Here is a 20307-nt window from a genome sequence, read left to right as displayed (position 1 = left end):
GGTCTTATCTAGCAAAACGATTGTCATTTTTGACAATAAAAATTACAACTATACACTTTTAAACCACAATTTCTCGTCTAGATCCGGTCCAGCGCGACCTAACATAAATGCGTTTTGACGTAGGGAGGTCACGTGTTACATATATAAAACGCACATTTTAAACAATAAACTGACACAAAGACATTAATTAGTATCATTCCACATACAACAACGTCGGAACGGTCCTCTTTCAACACACTTGTAAACACTGGGGCGTAGTTTCGCGCTCGTCCTCTGTGACCTCTTGACGTCATGACGTATTGCGTGATGTCACGCTGACGCTTTCAGGACCGGATCTAGACGAGAAATTGTAGTTTAAAAGTGTATATTTGTTATTTTTATTGTCAAAAATGACAATCGTTTTGCTAGATAAGACCCTTATGCCTCGTTAGGAATTGTTTATAGTTCTTTGAAACTCCGTTGAAAAAGTGTTGAGTTAAGTATTAATTGTTGGTGTCTATTAAAGTCCATTAAAATAAGAAAAATCCTGGAATGTTTTCCTCAAAAAACATAATTTCTTCTCGACTGAACAAAGGAAGACATCAACATTTTGGATGACATGGTGGTGAGTAAATTATCTGGATTTTTCTTTTAAGAAAATGGACTATTCGTTTAACTCTTTCGCTGCCATTGACGAGTTATCTCGTCATTTAAGAGAAAACGCTTCCCTGCCAATTACGAATATTTCCGTCTTTCCGCAATACCGCTATTATCCACCAGGTTTCCGCAACTTATAAAACCTGGAAGTATCGCCCCAGGGCAGGGGTGGGCAATTCCTGGTCCTGAGGGCCACAGTCCTGCAGAGTTTAGCTCCATCCCTAATCAAACACAGCTGAAAAATCTAATTGAAGTCTTCAGGACTCTTTGGAAATTACATTCAGGTGTATTCGCTTAAGGTTGAAGCTAAACTCTGCAGGACTGTGGCCCTCGATGCCCACCCCTGCCCTAGGGCAAGCAGCTGCATGTCCATTTATGTTTTGAGGATCACTCTGAATCTGATCTCTAACAAAAGTCCTTCACAAAAATGTAATTATCTCAACTTTTTGTTCAAAATTTTGTGTTTTTGAAGAAACCTACCCATATTTGAGAGGTGATAAAAGATAACTAATGAAGGTAGGATTAATTATTTTTTTAAAGCAGAGGGTCTGTTCTTTCATTTGATATATTGTGTGTTTATATATTCAAAAAAGAACATTTTCTGGAAAGCATTAAACTTTTGTGAAAATCTTGAAAAACGCTGGTGCTGGCTGGCAACATTTTTAAAAATCGCTTGTGGCGAAAAAGTTAAAGGTTTTTTTGTCTGGCTGTGTGGTTTCATGAAGAAACTCTGACATTAAGGTTGCACACAAAGTTATTTGTTATGGTTAAAGGTTCTGCAGACTACAGTAATGTTAGAGAAATGGTTCTTTTAAGAACCCCTGACTGAAAGGTTATTTGTGAATCAAACGCGGCATGGCATCACCGCGGAGAACCCTTTTTCGTGTGTGTATTACAGTTATATGTAACGGTTTTTATTTATTTCGTGTATAATGTTCATCTTTGTGCGCTCACACGTTACTCACACATTCATCATGAGCATTATTAGCCACAATTGTGACATGCAGAGAAAAGACTAGCAGCATCCCACTGGTTTTGCCTTTGTGTGAAAATGTATAATTGATGGACTCCTGCCAGCTTGTGTCTGAGACAACAAGAGATAAGTTTTCGAGCTGCTCTGGTAACTATAGCCTCATTTTATGAAGAAATTGACTACACTTAGTTTTAAAAGTCTCCGGGACATTGTCCTAAAAAAGCGATTTGTTTGTATGTAAATTGTCTCGAGTTTCAAAGTATTTGTGTGTGTGTGTTTTGTCACCGAACAATCTGAAAGTGGTTAATTGGCAAACTCGGTGAGCAATTTCTCCCCAAAGATCTAGCAGGGTGAGAAGGCATGTGACAGTCACACGCGAGGCTAAACGTCAAGGGGCGCGCGAGAACATCTGCACGCGCGCACAACATACACACACACTCGCGCAGTCTTGTGGAATATAGATCTCAGCCTAAGAGAAAAGAGCAGGTTGTTTGTCAATTAAAAGACGTGATAAAGCATGAAATGGCCTGCCAGCATCGCGCTGCGCCGAGCAGTCACTCGACCCGTCACACGCACACACAGTCTAATTAGCTAGCCTGCCTAATGAAAAGGCCAGATCGTTAGCGCTAGCCTAGCGGAGTGAGGAGAGAGAGGATGAAACGCGTTATAAAAAAGATGCGCCTCTCTTGGGCTGCTAAAAGAGCGATGTGGAGGTGTAAAAGTAGTTACAAAAATATTTTTGCTCTCAGTGTTTATCAGCGTTATTATTTTATCAAATAAAAACGTGTTTATTGAATGTAAACTGATTAGAGTGCAAGCAAAAAACTGTCACTGTCCCTCCTTGGTTTTACCAGATTAACTATTGTTTCTAGCAAAATAAAGTTGATCTGATTTTTTTTAAATGCAAAATATAAATTCTGAAAGCTTTATATGTTGTTTGTAGGAGAACTGATATTAATTTATTCTGAATATATAGTAGTGACCATCATAATACAACTGTAAAGCTAATGGAGATATCAGGAAATATTAGACAATAATTAAAACCACAAACCAAAAATGTATAGACATTTTTTAAATGAATATAATAGATGCTAACATTTTATACATAAGCAGATGCTTTCATTCAAAGAGCATTCAACATTTTGTCTTAATAGCCAACAATAAGCATAATACACTATTTACAAGCAGTGAAAGTAATGTATAAATTTAAGTATAAATAAAGTACATAATACCCTTTTTTTTTTTAATCTTTACATTTTTCCTCATAAAAAATTGAGACAATTTTGTCCTGTGATCATTGAAAACCTCTGAAAAATGTACGTTGTTTTGCTGGATATTATTATTAATTGTTAAACTTTCAATGTAGCAATGGTTTGGTTTCCTCCATCTTGTGTCTCTGTTGTTGACATTTGTGAACTCTTGATGTTTAATTCTGTGGGGTTTTTAAAAGTGTAAACTACTGCGTGATTGTTTTGTACAGACCCATTTGGTTCTGCTGGGCTGAGTCCATCTGCTAGTGTATTTACACCTCATCCTCTGGGTCCTGCCCTGGTTCTGTTTGTAGTGTAGGTACTTAAATTGAGTCACCCTCAACAGACGGTCTTTAAGGCCTTTAAACTATCCTGGAGTCTGGAGGGCTCAAAGTTAAATACAGTACAGATATACCGCGTGTGTGTGTGTGTGTGTGCGTGTGAGTGTGTGTGCTTTTGGAGCTCTGGCCTGTCGCCCTATGCTAGGCCCAGTCAGGTGTGAAAAGGCATTCTGTCAGACCAGTCTCTTTCTACTGGGTCTGTCTATTGTGTGTGTGTGTGTGTGTGTGTGTGTGTGTGTGTGTGTGTGTGTGTGTGTGTGTGTGTGTGTGTGTGTGTGTGTGTGTGTAAGGTCTGCACCTGTCTTCACTAACAAACAACCACTCAACTCTGAGTTTGCCACAAAGCCCAGAGGAGACATAGAGAGAAAGAAGTGTGAATGTTCTCATAAGCCTTGCAAAAAGTGAAAGTTTTACAAAGCAAATGTGTCGTATAGTATAGCAAAGAGGGCAACTGGAGATAAGATACGATCAGATAAGTGTGTTTTGGGACTGAAAGACATTTGGGCCAAATTTCATAAAATCATTTCAAAAATCATGCATGGTCAAAGCATGTAATAAATTGCATCAAAAAGTGTCTTTTATTTAGAAAATACAGATTTGAAGATGTTTTGTACACAGTCTGGACAGATACAAACCCTATGTTTTTGTAGCGGTTAGTTAGCTGAACGCTACAGAGCTTTTATGTTTTGGTTCAGATATTACACGCCTGGAGGGAATGCAGATTCAAAGCATTTTAAGAGGATATTGGTGAGCCATTACCATTTTTAAACTACTTTTTAAAATCCCTCCTCTCCTCCAACTGATCAGCCTAGTAATCCGTTACACAGTAATGCTATTCAATTTAATTGACTAGCATAAGTGAAATGTATAAGGAACGAACATTTTATGGGTTCAAAGTGATCAACTCGTAATGCAAGCTTTTCATTCAGAGGAGAAAATTACTACAATGGCAAATTATTGAAAATACGTCAAACAAGAGTTTATTTTTATATTTAATGCTAATATTTTTTACTGTTATTTGTTATTTCTAACTACAGCATGAAGGATAAGTGGTCCAAGTGTCTGATGATAAAGATTACTGGAAATATTATTTTTTTTTATTTGCCTTATTCGTCAAAAAAAAATGTTTGTAGTTTTATAATTCATTATGACATCAGGAAATCTGGATTCAGTTTGTAAAATTTTGTACATGGGAAGCAGAAATGTTACTTGTAGACTGCCGATCTATGCATGTTGGTGTGGTAGACATACAGCACCATCTACTGACAATTAAGAGATACTACAACGCTGAAAATCCTTTTCGGATGGTGCATTTGATGACCAAAAGACCTGATTGGCTGAAATTGTTTCGCATAATGCCATCTTTCAGTAGTGTTATCAGAGGGAAAATGTTCAAGAGAAAGTAATATATCTTATTGTTTTTGTATACAATTATAACAAATATAAAGTAATGTGTATATATATAAATCTGGCAACCTGTTTGGACCTATACGCATTTGTACAAATGTAATTTAACATTTTAAAGCAATACAGTCAATACAGTACAGACATTGTTTCAAATAACACAATTTCAAACAAATTTGCTATTTTTTTAAATAGTAGCCACAATTTGCTTAGATTACAGCTTACTTGCATTCTGTGTATGCTGGGCACTTGTTAAAGCTCACATAACACACGCTGTTTCTGCTTCTCTCATGTTAATCTTGAGTACCTATAGAGTTGCATTACATCCTTAGTTTATCCAAAGAATCTTTAGTTTTACAAGATATATAAAAGCCAGATCAGCTTTACCGATTTTTTCCGAATAAACCCGACCCCCTTGAGGTGTACCGTGGGCGAGGCGAGTCACAAGCAAGCAACACACACAAAACATTATCTCACTATTTCTGGATAACTTATGATTCACTAAGTGTTTGTGTCGTTTACATTATATGCACTTACGTGCCGACTGCCAGCAAAACATAAACATTTGATGCATTTCTACTGACTATCTGTGAGTCATGACCCGTTTGGGACACCACCCCATTTCATCAAAATCCAGCATTAAACCAAAACACACGCGCAACTCCGCTGCTACCCCGGATAAACAAACTATATCCATTGTTTCCATAAATGCTGGGTTCTTTGGGAAGCTGAACAAGCTTAAATTTCTCCCACAAACAAAAACACACTTCTTTGGTGACGTTGATTTCGTTTTCGCCCTTGTTGGTGTGTGCGTGCGCTATTCCGGTTAAAATAAGGACTTCCACTGTACTTCCTGCACAAAAACGTATGAATTTTTCATGTTGGTAAAAAAAAGTCAGAAACTTGTACAAACCCTGGCAAAGTGAATTCGGCACAGAAATGCTTTTTTGAACATTTGCCTATGTTTAACATGAGAAATCTAACTCTTCAATAGTGTTAAGTCAGAATGCATGAAATAGCTTTAACCCCCAACCCCCCCCCCCCCCCCCTCACTTATTTCATGGACATATCTCCTCTTCACTTATTTATGCTGAAATAAGTGAAGAGGAGATATGTCCATGAAAGAGAGTATCAGACACAGTTTATGTTGTGTGTATTGATTTAATTCCCATAGGAACAGCTCAGTGAAAATGTCAAAGTGTAATGCTGGGATAAATTCTGTTCTCCTCAAGCTGATTTATGTCTGCTGAGCTTCATAAGAGTCTGTAAATCCTGTGCAAAACTGACAGTCCACTCAGTATAAGACATGATGGATAGTCTGAAAGAGATGTTCGAATGAATTGAGTTTTGTGAGTTTTAATGTCTAAAAATAAAAATAGGATATTTGGAGTTTGTGTTGTTTATAAAGCTTTTAATCAGTTGAATGTTATTTATTTATGTTTAAAATATTGAAAAGTGCGTATTTATATTCCATAAATATTTGAAGAGTTTGGTTCCAAAACGCAATAAACGCCATTTTTGAAAAAAATGAGTTACTGCCAAAATCAGTATTATATCAGGTCAGTAGTTAAAAGTAAATTCTTAATTTTACGCAAAATCCAATATCCGCCGTGTTATTCTGTCATCTTTTCTCCCTTTTTTCCCAAAATGCGACAAACGCCACTCCCACTTTTTTACAGAACGCAATAACTCCATTTCTGATATTACAGCCCACCGTTCACGCAATGTAAACAAGCAATGGCGGACGCGCGTAGTACACGGAGTCCTGGTTTTCCTCATCTACTTTGTACTACGTGATCAACAAACAAAACAAAATAATACTTTAATTGCATCGCTAAACCTGTGATGGTTTTCTGTGATGGGAAAGAAACGTAAGCCATCAGCATCTAACAATTTCCCTGAAAGGCACTCGGGAGACGGGTGCTTGTTCTCCCGACAGCATCAAGCTTCTCATGCTAACACATTGACCCCAGAGGATCTTATGAAAAACTTTACATAATTTTACTCAAAGTCAACGAAAATCGAGCAGGACCAAAAACATTTTACAGTCGATCGCTGTGAAAGACGTTAAGCGAAGACGTCAAGTAACCGCAATGACAGGGTTCTTAATATGACAAAGTAAGTGTTTTGATTAATAACATTAATGTTTATATTTTTAATTAGTGTGTACAACTAGTCAACTAAATGAATATAACATGGCAAAGATGAATGCACATTTATATAAGCTATTGATTCAATAGATTTATAGCATTTTGAATAAAAACTTGTCATGGATTTATTGCATTTTGTGGAAAAAATAATCCGTTTTTATAATAAATCTTTGAAAATCAACTTATGGATTTGAATTTTTTATGTTTTTATAACCTAAAGATGCTGTGTGAAAGTTTGTAACAGAAAATAGTTGTTTTCATCTCGTCACTTTCTTGGTATAGAAAACACGTTTTTACCAAAATTTTTCAAAATGGATTTATTGCGTTTTGGAACCAAACTCTTTATTTATTGCCAGATGTATTTAAATTTGCATTTGGCATTAACTCTTTCCCCGCCATTGACGAGTTATCTCGTCAATCTGCAATACCGCAATTATCCACCAGGTCCGCAACTTATAAAATCCGGAAGTATTGCCCTAGGGCAAACAGCTGTATGTCCGTGTATGTTTTAAAGATTGCTCTGCATCGGATCTCTATCAAAAGTCCTTCACAAAAATGGAATTATCTCAGCTTTTTGCTCAAAATTTTTTGTTTTTGATGAAACCTACAGGGAGGTGATAAAAACAGAACACATGAAGGTAGGACGAAACAGATTTTTTTGTTTGAAAGCAGAGCGTCTGTTCTTTTAATTCATATATTGTATGTTTATATATTTAAAAAGGACCATTTTCTGGAAGGCATTAAACTTTTGTGAAAATCATGAAAAATGCTGGCGGGGAAAGAGTTAAAAACAAGTTTCCTGGTTTTCCATTTCCAACATTTTTGTCCTTGTGCAGTGCAGGTTATTGTATCACTTGCAACCTAACGTGATCAAGTCTGAAACCTATTACTAAAACTTAACAGGACGTTTGCTCCTCTTGTTTTTGCTTTAGTGGCTTAATGGGAAGAAATTTGAAACAGCGGTATGAATTATAAATGAACTGCAACAACAGGAATAGCCAGCCTATTTAAAAAAAAATTTTTTTTTTTACAGATTTTAGTTTGAATTTGCCTTGTATCATTGTAAACCAGACTATCAGGTGTGAAAGGACCTTCTTAAAACTTAGGATTGCTGTGTGGTTTCATTGCGCCACCTGGGGGAACAATCTCGAAATGATACATTATCTGTCTCATGACAAAAATGTGTACATAACTTGTATATCTTTTGTTACCTTTTGCATATTTGGACTTTAGGGGTATCAGAAATGGCCTAAGTCAGATTTTAAGCATTTATGGATTTGCAGATGCTTTTATCCCAAGTGACTTTTATTGCATTTTTATACATGTTATCAGTTCACATATTCCTGGGAATCAAACCTATGAGCTTGTAACTGTTAGCATTTGCTCTACCAGTTTACTCTAAAAATGGCTGGATTATTTTTTACCCATAATGGGTAAATATTGGACAGAACACTCTGTTGGGTTAAAATTGAACCAATGCTGGGTTGTTTTAACCCAACTGTTGATATTTTGTAATCCATGGTTGCATAACAACCCAACCCAGCATGTGTTCTGTCCAATATTTACCCATTAAGTGTCAAAAATAACCCAGCCATTTTTAGAGTGATTGAGGGTCTACACATGGGTTTTTACATGCCAACTTAGACCATGAAAAGTTTAAGTGTAGAGAGATACTATATGTTTCCATACAACATCAAAGCTAAATGGTCTTGATAGATCTAGGGCAAATGTTTTTTCATGATATGACGCTTTAAAGGGGACATATCATGAAAATCTGACTTTTTTCATGTTTGAGTGCTATAATTGACCAACCAACACAATAACTAGTTTTGGTAAACCATTCCCTGCAAGCATGTGAAAAAATTGGTCATTGAAATTTGGCTCCCCTTGTGATGTCAGAAGGGGATAATTCCGCACCTCAATTTGCACGATCCAACCACAGCACTGCCATTTAGCGCAGAGTTCAGCTAATTTGCTTTTAACAGTAATTTTTTGCTCAGACCTACAAAGTGGCAATTTTAACATGCTATAATAAATTATCTGTGGGGTATTTTAAACTAAAACTTCACATACGTACTCTGGGGACACCAAAGAGTCTTTTGAAATGTCCCCTATAAGGAAATAGATGTATGTATCTTTCTGTGAAAACTGCTTGTCTACTTATAGGTGTCTGTTTCTCAAATTTCTCTCTTTTGCACACACCATCTCTCACTCCTTTGCTTGTTGGGACGAAGGTTCACGGTTATCTTTTGAAGGGCAGGCAGAAAGAGACTGGTGTATGGCACTGCATGACAGACCAGGGTCGATAGCATTAAGGTGTGCGTGTATGGCCACACATCCGTGTAAGTGTGTCTCCAGGCTGGCAGTTTCCTGTCTCTGCATTTAAAATACAAAAGCAAAACTGGCATGAAAATACAAAAAAAAGTTATTTGTTAGCTTCTGTCGGTCCTATGTGCATACATGCTGTACACACTGACACTCCTCAGGAATGTCAGTGAACATGTACATGCCATGACAGGTTTACCATTCATAAACATAACATTTAAACGTAACAGGGTTGCTGAATCAGATCATTTCTTTCAACGGAAATTAAGAGTCGGCAGATCCTTGTAGTTTCTGGGTTCAGTTTTAGAAGTTCCAGTTTCCGGCCTTTTTTTGCTCTTGTTCTCTCTTTTCCCTCTCTCTCAATTTTTTTTTTTTTTTTTTGTTGAAGGGGTTCCCTAGAGTTTTCTATAACGTATGCAAAATGGACCTCAAATCTCCCACCTCTCCCCCTAATCCACCAAGTACACAAAGACTGTTTACACTGTGTGTGCATGTTTGAATTGTGATTGCACTGGAAACAGTTTGCATTTGATGTGGGTTTAAGGATTAAGGCTGTGTCCATCTGTAGCCAAGGTGCAAAATACTGTTGCCAGGACATCCGTGCATGCGTGTGTGTATGTGAGTTTTATTTGCTTGTACGTGATCTTTCCAAAGAGGCAAAAGAGCCATCTCCAAAATTATTTATTATTAAATTAATTATTTATTAGAAAACACCAAACAGTAAAAATTGTTTTTAATGAAATACAAGTTTAGCCAATGTTTCATATAATACTGTGAAAGTCATATGAGAGGAGGTAGTGCCAACAAGATTGCACTGTGATTGGCTAATTTTTCTGTCCATGTGATAACGGTCACCTATCATATTTGCAACCGGTTTGCAAAAATTACCCTGAAAGGGTTAAACTGCTGGAAAAGATATACATTTACACTGACATCACCACTGTCAGTCACACGTGAATCTGAATGACTCGAAACACAAAACCATTAGTTCAATTAGAGGTGCACCTCTGTGTCTGTGACCTTCATTACACTCGCAGTGTTTACCAGAGGATTTGAGAATTAATGATCTGAAAAGAAGGTGACAGCCAAACAACACTTAGTATAAAATGAAAATACACGAAATATCCTTGTTGCACTATTATTGTAGTTATTTTTAAGCAATGCGAAAATTCTCAGAAATGCATAAACATAATAACTTTAATGTTGCTTAACAGTCTTCAGTAAAATTCATATTCTCTTTATACCACAATTAGAACCTTTATTATCATAAGGTCCAAAAGTCATTTATTGAAAATTGTAAATGAATTTTTTTTGGATTTGGAAAAACTTTAAATCAAACATATTGTATGAAATGGAGGAGCAATTCATTTTAAAGTCAAAGCGATGCGTAGGGCTGGGTTTCGATTCAAATTTCAAGAATCGATTCGATTCCAATTCTCAAGATCTTGAATCAATTATCATTATTCGATTCGATCCGATCTGATCCGATCTTTGAGATTTAGATAAGTGTTTTTGAAAAAAGCCCGAAATGGTGCCAGATAGGGGTGCAAAAGATTAAAGGTGCTCTAAGCGAATTTACGCGTTTTAGACCATAAAACATTTTTTGTTACATACAGCAAACGTCTCCTCACTATCTGCTTGCTGCCTGTCCGCTGATCAAACCTGATCAAACTGTAAAAAAACGTGATCTCTGTAGACAGCCCAGGATCCACAAACCGCAATAAACACACAGTGGCCAAACCTAGCACCATAAAACATAACAAATTGTTCCAGCCAATAAACGACAAGAAGGATTTGGGGGTGGGGGTTGGGCGCGTTCAAGAAAGCACGGAAGGAAGGTGGAGGGGGAGGAGTTAGCTACGCTCCATTTGTTTGAAAACAGTTCAAACATCAACAAAAAGTGACGTCTCACAGATTCGCTTAGAGCGCCTTTAAGTCTTGAAAGATCGAATCTTGTTTTAAAATGAGTTATTTGTTTTGTAGGCTATTGAAGATAAGTATGCATTGTATTTTGTATTTATTCATACACTAAATTAAAAATATGCAATATGTAAAACGAACAGGTATAAATATATGCACAAACCTACAGACAGGATAAATATCTGTATATGAGAGACGGAGCTTTAGATATAGATATTATGACGGGTGCTATGATGTGATGAAGTCTGTTTTAAGGTCTTGACGCTCTTTACTTTCTATTAAGCATTAACATTTGCGTCTCTACTCGTCTTTCAGACCAAAGATGTTTGTACTATAAACGAATTAGGCGTCAAACTACATCGCTCCAGCAGCGCACGTGTCACTGATATAAACAAGAGTTTTGTCTTAGCTTGCTTAAAGTTCAGAAAACTTTACAACTATTAGCATTATGTGCGAGAAGAACTCTTTATTTGGCGACGCATTGGTGCGCGCCTCAAGAAACCTCTGCCCGTGAGAGACCAGCTGCATGGGCACAGAGGTCAGAGGGAGAGAGAGAGAGAGTTTCGCTGGAGACCCGCGGTGGATTCACTGGCGCTTATTATAAAAATAACACAAATAACTCGTTCATTTGTTATGAGTGGATTATTTTACATGTAGATCGCAGCTTTGAGTGTTTCTGGAGTTTTCAAAACAACCGCTTGCTTAACGTTACTGACCGCCATGTTTGTTGTTTTAATGTCCTTCCACCTCGTGCGCATGCGTGAATTCAATGACGCGGCAATTAAGTTATTAATTATTAAATCGATCCTCTGAGTTAGGATTGATCTTTAACAATGTACATGAGAATCGATTCCGAATCGGTGAATCGATTTTTTTTTTTCAACACAGCCCTAGCGATGCGATACAATATCGATTTTCTCTGCCAGCGATGCAGGTTTTTTTTCAGATACCTCAAACACTTCTTCGACATGATTACAATTCGATTAATTTATTGATATTTTTATATTACATGCCTTAGTAAAGCAGTTAAATTTTCACTTACAAATGCAATAAAAATATATGACATGAACATTTAATTAATTTCTTTGAAATCTCTCTCCCATTAGACCTTTTGTGAGTAGACGTCACAGTTTTGTCACTGCAAGCTGCGCGCGCAGTGTGGTGGCAGAAAAACAGTGGAAATTAATTACACACAAGTGAAACGAGCAAGATAACTCACTAGAAAATGTCTTGTTGTGCTGTTGAGTGTCAAAATAGGAATGCCAAAAAAGTATGGCCTTCATTTTTATAAAATGCTATCGTCGAAGACAAATGTAGGTGTTTATGATTGCAATAAGCCCTTAAATGGACAGACTGGAGCGATGAAACTCTGGAAATCTTTTAATAATTAGAACAGAAAATAATTAGAGTATGTCCGGTGTTCTGTCGAAGTCTGTTCCCTCTATGTGTCTCTTATAGCGTTTTCATCATGTTATGTTTATAATGTATTTAGAAAGATTAAAGATTTTAATGGGTTATACTAAAAAAGCAATAATATCAAAGTTTATTAAATATTTCATAATTTTTCAGTTTTGTATTAAAGCAATAAGCCCCAAGAAGCAGTGGGTTACCAGTGCATTTTATAACGGCTAAGGGGCGTTGTTAGGCACGACGCGAAGCCCCCCTTAGCCGTTATAAAATGCACTGGTAACCCACTGCTTCGCGGGGCTTATTGCGTTTATAAAACGGTTGCTTCAAATTATGTATAGCAGGATTTCATATAATAAAACACAGCAAATAAGTTGTAATTATATTAGTACAGATATTAGTCCTCCGCCAAACAAAGTAGTTCCTCAGACTCAAGTGTGTCTGCAACAGAGCGGTTCCCAAGCAAAACAGACGGAGCAAAGACACAATGAAAATATGATTCATTAAGACTGTGGTGTTTATTTTCATAAATTAACGTTCATCTAATTTATACATTAACATTTATACCGTGCAACTGTTGACGTGTGGATCAAATATGCTTGGAAGCATGCTTAACACTTTCCCTGCCAGCGTTTTTTAAAAGAGTTGCCACCCAGCTTTAGTTAAACATTAATGCCTTCCAGAAAAATGTTCTTCTTTAGATATATAAACATACAATATATCAAATGAAAGAACAGACCCTCTGCTTTCAAACAACAAAATAAAAACGTTTCACCCTACCTTCAATTGTTCTTTTATCCTCTCAAATTTTGAGCAAAATGTTGGGATAATTCCATTTCTGTGAATGACTTTTGTTAGAGATCAGATTCAGATCGCTGATCAAAAAATACACTTGAGTTTTAAAGTGTTGAGTGAAAGCATCAGTGTTTATGTTGTGTAAGATCGCCACCCAGTGGATAATATACGGTACAACTACTCCTTACGGAAGCATTAATCAACAAGAAAACTCAACAATATTTATTGACACTTATCTGGATATCGCCATTAATTGTTCAATTGTTGAGGATTATAATTAATACAATATAATATAATTAGCCCACCCAATAAATCAAAATTGACAACAAAATCCGACATTTTGACAGTTATTTTCTACAGTACACAACAACAGTGGCGCAGTGATACAAGCTATGTAATACGGTTTGAGCCGTGGGTTTACTGGTGAGTTTTATCACAGCTGAGAACGCGTTTCAACCAATCAGAATGAAGAACCAGAACTGGCCGTTTTATAATATTTCTTTTTAACTTATATTTTATAATATATATATATATAAAACAGGAAAATTATGAAATATTTAATAAATGGTATTATATAGAATACATGATAGTATTACTTTTATATGTACTTTAGCGATTCATACTGTAAAAATATTTTTTTAATTTACCAATTAAGAACAATACATATACATTACATACATGCACATATCAGTAGCCAAGTCATTAAATCTTTTAATTTATCCAAAAAATAAACGTAACGTGATAGAAATGCTATGAGTAACATTACACTAAAGAGAAACAGACTTCGACAGAACACCTGATCCAAAAAATCAACAGTTTAACGCTAAAACACTTCACACCGCTACTGCAAAGCTGACACTTTCTGCCACCAGTTGGGCTCCGCCAACAAAAACCGTCATCTCTGTTTGCAAACACGCAAATGGTCTATTGGAACATTTTCAACAACAAACTAATAAAAATACACATGCCGTGTACATCAAAATGTCACACAAAACCAAGCTTATGATGGCAACATCAAAGTCTTTCAGTATTTGTGCCAAAATGTGAAATAGTGAGTGACAATCACTGAGGTAGTTTTAGAAAAAAATATTAAATTAAAAAATAAATTAATAAGAAAATAAATCTGTTAAACTTAAGCATTTGATCTGTCCCACAACACCAGATCTAACAGTCAAACAAGTTCTGCAGTGGTCTCTTTTGAGAGATTTTTCTTAAAAAAAATCTATTGATCAACATGTGAGAGAGGACACTGCGTTTTGCATGGACAATATCACCTGCAGTGCTAATCTCTTTTGCTGTGTTGTCACTTGCTGATGTTAGCAGATGAAAATAAACAAAATGTACGCTTTGGCGGAAATGCGTAGATGGACGTTAAGTAAAGGAATGAAGACGTGGAGAGTGTCAAAGTAAAGGTACCTCAAATCAAAAGTGTGGCATCAACGCATTGGATCGTTAGAAATAAAATCGATGGATTGTTACACCCGTACCGCGTACAGTGCACGTGACGCAATTTGTCGTCGTCAGAAGAGTGGGCACGTACTGTACGTGCAACACCACATTTTTGAAATCCTGCGTACATTGTCCACGTAACGCATGCACCTACAGGAGAATGTATTATGTATTCCAGGAGATGCATTGCATGTGTTCAAGTCAAATAAACTATACTTTGCAAAGCTGTGCGTTTGACAGCGCAGTATGTTCACATACACGTAAAAAAAACACAACCATAATTCACATTAAAATAGCGTAATATTTAATCTGGTTCAATTCATTCTGATAATAAATTATTATGTTGATATTTAGGTAATATTTAGGTTGTAAAAAGGTTAACACTTTTGCTGAAAAGGCCAGTGTGGTGCAATGTACAGATATTGTTATTCTGCAAAAGCAGTATTTCTGTGTGCGTGTGTGCGTGCGTGAATATTCTGTCTGACTCTTGGCCCTGTAACACAAACATATCAGGGGCCACCCTCTGCCCTGATAATCCTTTTAGATAGAGGTGATACACACACATTAAAGAGAGGTAATTAATAAGGCCACAGAGCAGCTTTTATGCACAGAGGACCGGGTGGGGGGGTTGTCACCGCCTTTAGTTTTTGTTCCCCATCAGTTTTTCTCCCTATGGCACGCCATATTCGAGCATAAGTGCGATAACAGGAGCTCAAGGTCAGGAGAGGGGGCACGGGCGTGTGCTCGATGAAGGGAGGGCCTTCCCACAAACCAATTTGCATGACATATCAGCGAGGATGAAAGAAAGTGTAGAGCCAAAGTAAAGTCAAATAGATAGTTAGACTGGTAAAGGGAGAGAGAGACAGAGGTCAAATGATACAGAGATTATTTTATGATTTAAAAAAAAACGATTTAGAGGTTTGGAGAAAATGTAAGAGAGAAACAGAGCTGGTTGAGGAAAATGCAAGTGATGACGTGGGATTTAATAGGGTTGGGAATCGAGAACTTGTTGGACAAACAATGAAGTAGATGGAGGAAGAGATGAAAACAAGATCTGGAAAGGGCTCGGAGCCAGCACTTGAACTCGACTCGTATATTGAACTCGGCCGCCACATTTGTCATTTGTGAAACTGTAAATAAACCAAGAACTGTGTATTTAAAGGGACGTTCCACTTTTTTGACAGTATTCTCATAGCTCCCCTGTAGTTAAACATTTGAGTCTTACCATTTTGGAATCCATTCAGCTGATCTCCGGGTCTGGCACTACCACTTTTAGCATAGCTTAGCACAATCTATTGAATCTGATTAGACCATTAGCATTGCGCTAAAAAATAACCAAAGAGTTTCTATATTTTTCCTATTTAAAACTTGAATTCCTATTTACGCACTGCCTGAAAATATTCCCCTGCTATTGAAAGTAACCAAGGGGACTATTTTCGGGCAGTGCGTAATATCACTACGCCTGCTGCAGCCATGTTACATCAGCAAAGTCACTGATTATTACGCCAGTTTAAGAATGTAGTTCCTAGCCATATCTGCCTAGAAAATCACAACCCTCAACTTTCTGTCGGTCTTAGTACACGATGTAACAACAGAAAAGTCAAGTTTTAAATAGGAAAAATATCAAAACTCTACGGTTATTTTTTAGCGCGATGCTAATGGTCTAATCAGATTCAATGGATTATGCTAAGCTATGTTAAAAGTGCTAGCGCCAGACCTGGAGATCAGCTGAATAGATTCCAAAACGGTAAGAATGAAACGTTTAACTCTAGGGGAGCTGGAAAATGAGCATATTTTCAAAAAAAGTGGATTGTCCCTTTAACAATCGTAAATGGAATAAAAACCAGAACCAGTCGGAATCTGAACCAGATTTTTTTAATTCTTTTTGATTTCCATCTCTCTCTTGTTGGAGGTAAGAGGTAAAAGCACGACTTTTCAACTAGACGTGCTTTTGAGGTCATTTTCACTTGCTGACTTTTGACTCTTAGCGTTCTCATACTACCCCTAAGTATGAGCAATTGTAATAGCAACGCTTGTCTTAGCACTAATAATAGACAGAGGAAGAAGAAACGGTGAGAGCAGTTGTAGGGCGAGAGCTTTGGGTTCGGGGGGTTAGAGAGAGAGTGAGTGATGGAGAGAAAGAAGGGTGGGCGTCTGGGGGGTAACCGGTGGTGTCTTTGTGATGGAGATGGAGCAGAGTCTCCAGCGCTGAGCTGATAATGACCAACGCTTCTAATAGCATTCAGCCCTCCACCCTTTAACCACCCATGCGGAAAACGGACAGAAAAAGAAAGAGAGAGAGAGAGTGCAGAATGAAGGAAGATATGTCTAAAATATGACGCGGTGTGTCCCGGCTTATTGAAAATGCGCGTGTATGTGTATGTCTCGACGCCCCCTTGAGGAGACATTAAAAGACAATATGTGTGTAGTTTTCGGGCACACACACACAAACACGCTCGCACCAGTCGGCTTACCCTCTTTATCGTGCCGTATTTACGGTGGGCGATGGAGCGTGAAACGCCTTCGGGCTCCCCGGGACCAGATGGGGAAACGCACACACATACGCACACTCCAAAGGCGGCCTTATCAGCAGCGCATTACTGGGATTTATTGATACCCTCGGTAATCACTCTCTTATATCACCTCAAAGAAAAGAAAAATATACAGATTATATGAATGTCTGCGAGAAAGAGTGGGAGGAGGAGACGGCGAGGATGATGGGAAAAAGAAAGAGAGAATGGGGGTCATCATTCACTAGCGAGATGGGAAATGTGAGGTTTGTAATAACAGAACGGATTGAAAGAAAGTGAGTGAAGTCGAGTTATAAACGCTGGTAGTCGGTTGCCCTTCATACACAAGCATACAAAGGCCTTTTGGGACTACTGACTGCATTAGCTTGTCAAACACTAGATACTTTTGTTACAAATGGACTGTTTGGACCTCGAGACAGAACACAGAATAGGATTTAGGTTCATTAACCTCTTAGCATTCTTAAAAAAGGACACCAATTGTACCTGCTGTGTTGATTGTATGTTTAAAGGGTTTCCATCATTTGAATCACAAGAATCTCAGCTTTCCAAAGATATGTGACATGTTTAGCTTTTTGTTTTTGAGTTGTTGTACGTCATGAATTTTTTGTCAAATAATGCAGTGTTCCTCCTACGGCACATTGGAACGCTTAGGGCTTATATTATAGATATATATATTTAATGATTATTTAGTTACCTGTATGTTCTGTATCATCTGTTTCTTTGTAGACCACTACTGGACCCATCCGTCAGTCCAGTAATCCAGAGGCCTGCAAAACACCTGCCTATTGTTACAACTGCTCTAAGAAAGGACACTTTGGCTTTGTGAGTTTATTGGCTTGACCACTTCTAACTTCTCCGCAAAAATATACCACTTACACAGCATTACTTAATATTACTTGCTATAATGGATTAGTACATTTGCTCACCATCATGTCATTCATGGTGTTGATGTCTTTCTTTGTTCAGTCGGGAGGAAATTGTGTTTTTTGAGCAGAGCATTCCAGGATTTTTCTCGTTTTGATGGACTTTAATGGACCCCGATACTTAATAGTTTTGGTGCAGTTTAAAATTGCAGTTTCAAAGGACTCTAAACGATCCCAAACGAGGCATAAGGGTCTTGTCTAGTGAATCGATTGTCATTTTTGGCAGAAAATATGCAGTTTTGACCCACAACTTCTCTTCTTCCTTCGGCTGTGTGACGCGACAGCGCGCCCTCACGTAATTGCGTAATGACGTGGAAAGGTCACGTGTTACATATATGTATCATTAGTATCATTCAACAACAAAGTCGGAACGGTTCACTTTTTTGATGATGTATTGCGTGGGGTCGCGCTGGCTCGTCACAGGACCAGAGGAAGACGAAAAGTTGTGGTTGAAAAGTGAATTTTTTTCTTGACAAAAATGACAATCGTTTCGCTAGATAAGACCCTTATGCCTTGTATGGGATTGTTAAGCGTCCTTTGAAGCTGCGTTTAAACTGCACTAAAACTGTTATGTGTTGGGGTCCATTAAAGTCCATTAAAATGAGAAAAATCCTGGAATGTTTTCCTCAAAAATCATAATTTCTTCTCAACTGTACAAAGAAAGACATCAACATTTTGGATGACATGGTGGTGAGTAAATTATCTTGATTTTTTTTTACGAAAATGGACTAGTTCTTTAAGGGTTAGTTCATCTAAAAATGAATTTACTTACCCTCATTTACTACTAAACACAAAGATATTTTTAGCAAAGTTTGTAAAATGTTTTGGGGCACCATTGACTTCCATAGTATTTTATTTCTCCTTGCTTCCTGCTTGAATGCAGATATCTTCCTTTGTGTTCAGCAGAACAAATTAATGTATACAGGTTTGAAACCACTTGAGAGTCAGTAAATGATGATAGAATTTAAGTTCCCTTAAAATTCAGCAACATTGGGAATACCACAGCGTGATTTTTTTCATTTGGCCTTTCTTTACATTCATTTCATGATCTTTTCTTGCCTTTTAACTTGTGTATAAGAGCTTTAACACAAGCGATACATTGAATCTTAAAGTTTTGGGGCCAAAAAGCAGTTTTTTCAGAGTTAATTTCTATTTCTAAGGTTTTTTCAGACCTGTAGATCGATTGCTTTGTTCCGAAACCAGAGGTTAAATGGTTACAGTGTTGCAATTTATCTTGGTTCGGTTCGCATTGACAAGGCAATATTTCCAAACGGATACAAGTGTTTGTTAATACAAGTCACGTGCGAGTAAACTCTACTTTAATAGGTCTAAGTGCATCTGAAGAGTTTGGTTGCAAAAGGAGATAACTCAGTTTTTTATTTTGTCAAAACATCTTTATCATTATGTTATCATGTTTTATGGTGCTACTTAGCTGTATTTTTTTTTTTATTATGAAGGCTTAAATCAAAACAAACCAACTGCAGTTTGATTGATATTAATTGGAATGCACAATCAAAAAATGAGATTTTAGAAAATTAAAAGTGTTATCTCGTTTTGATACCAAACTCTTCATCTGCTTATTTTCCGTGGTTCCGTTCAAAGTTGTCAGTCAGTATGGACAGACAGCAGCTTCGGGGGATTATTGTGACCTTTTTTTGTAACTATTATATTATATTAAAGTGAAACTAAACTTTTTTGAAAATATGCTAATTTTTCAGCTCCCCTGGAGTTAAACATTTTATTCTTACCGTTTTGGAATCTATTCAGCTGATCTCTGGGTCTGGCGGTATCACTTTTAGCATAGCTTAGCACAATCCACCGAATCTGATCAGACCATCAGCATCACGCCAAAAACTAAGCAAAGAGTTTTGATATTTTTCCTATTTAAAACTCTTCTGTAGTTACATCGTGTACTAAGACAGAAAATTAAAAGTTGTGATTTTCTAGGCAGATATGTCTAGGAACTATACTCTCATTCTGGCGTAATAATCAAGGACTTTGCTGCTGTAACATGGCTGCAGGAGGCGCAATGATATTACACACTGCCCAAAAGTAGTCCCCTGCCATTGAAAGTTACTAAGGCGCAAAGTCCTTAATTATTACACCAGAATGAGATTATAGTTTTTAGATCTTTTCGAATGAATTGATTTGAAAATCTGAATTGTTGGATTGAATTGTTGATCTACTCATCGCTCAGAAATGG

General features: G+C 37.1%; 1 protein-coding gene across 1 annotated transcript in view; it reads left to right on the top strand.

The window, feature by feature from the left end:
* Positions 1 to 20307, top strand: part of zcchc7 (zinc finger, CCHC domain containing 7) — a 77002-nt gene that overhangs the window by 52164 nt on the left and 4531 nt on the right. Inside the window, exon 7 of the mRNA XM_055205491.2 lies at positions 17908 to 18003. Coding sequence (XP_055061466.2) covers positions 17908 to 18003 — 96 coding nt within the window. The remainder of the gene's footprint in view (positions 1 to 17907; positions 18004 to 20307) is intronic.

Source organism: Misgurnus anguillicaudatus, chromosome 3, assembly GCF_027580225.2.
Source record: "Misgurnus anguillicaudatus chromosome 3, ASM2758022v2, whole genome shotgun sequence".
In the NCBI taxonomy this organism is placed as follows: domain Eukaryota; kingdom Metazoa; phylum Chordata; class Actinopteri; order Cypriniformes; family Cobitidae; genus Misgurnus; species Misgurnus anguillicaudatus.
The sequence above is the reverse complement of the archived record's forward strand: the minus strand, read 5'-3'. Positions and strand labels throughout refer to the sequence as shown.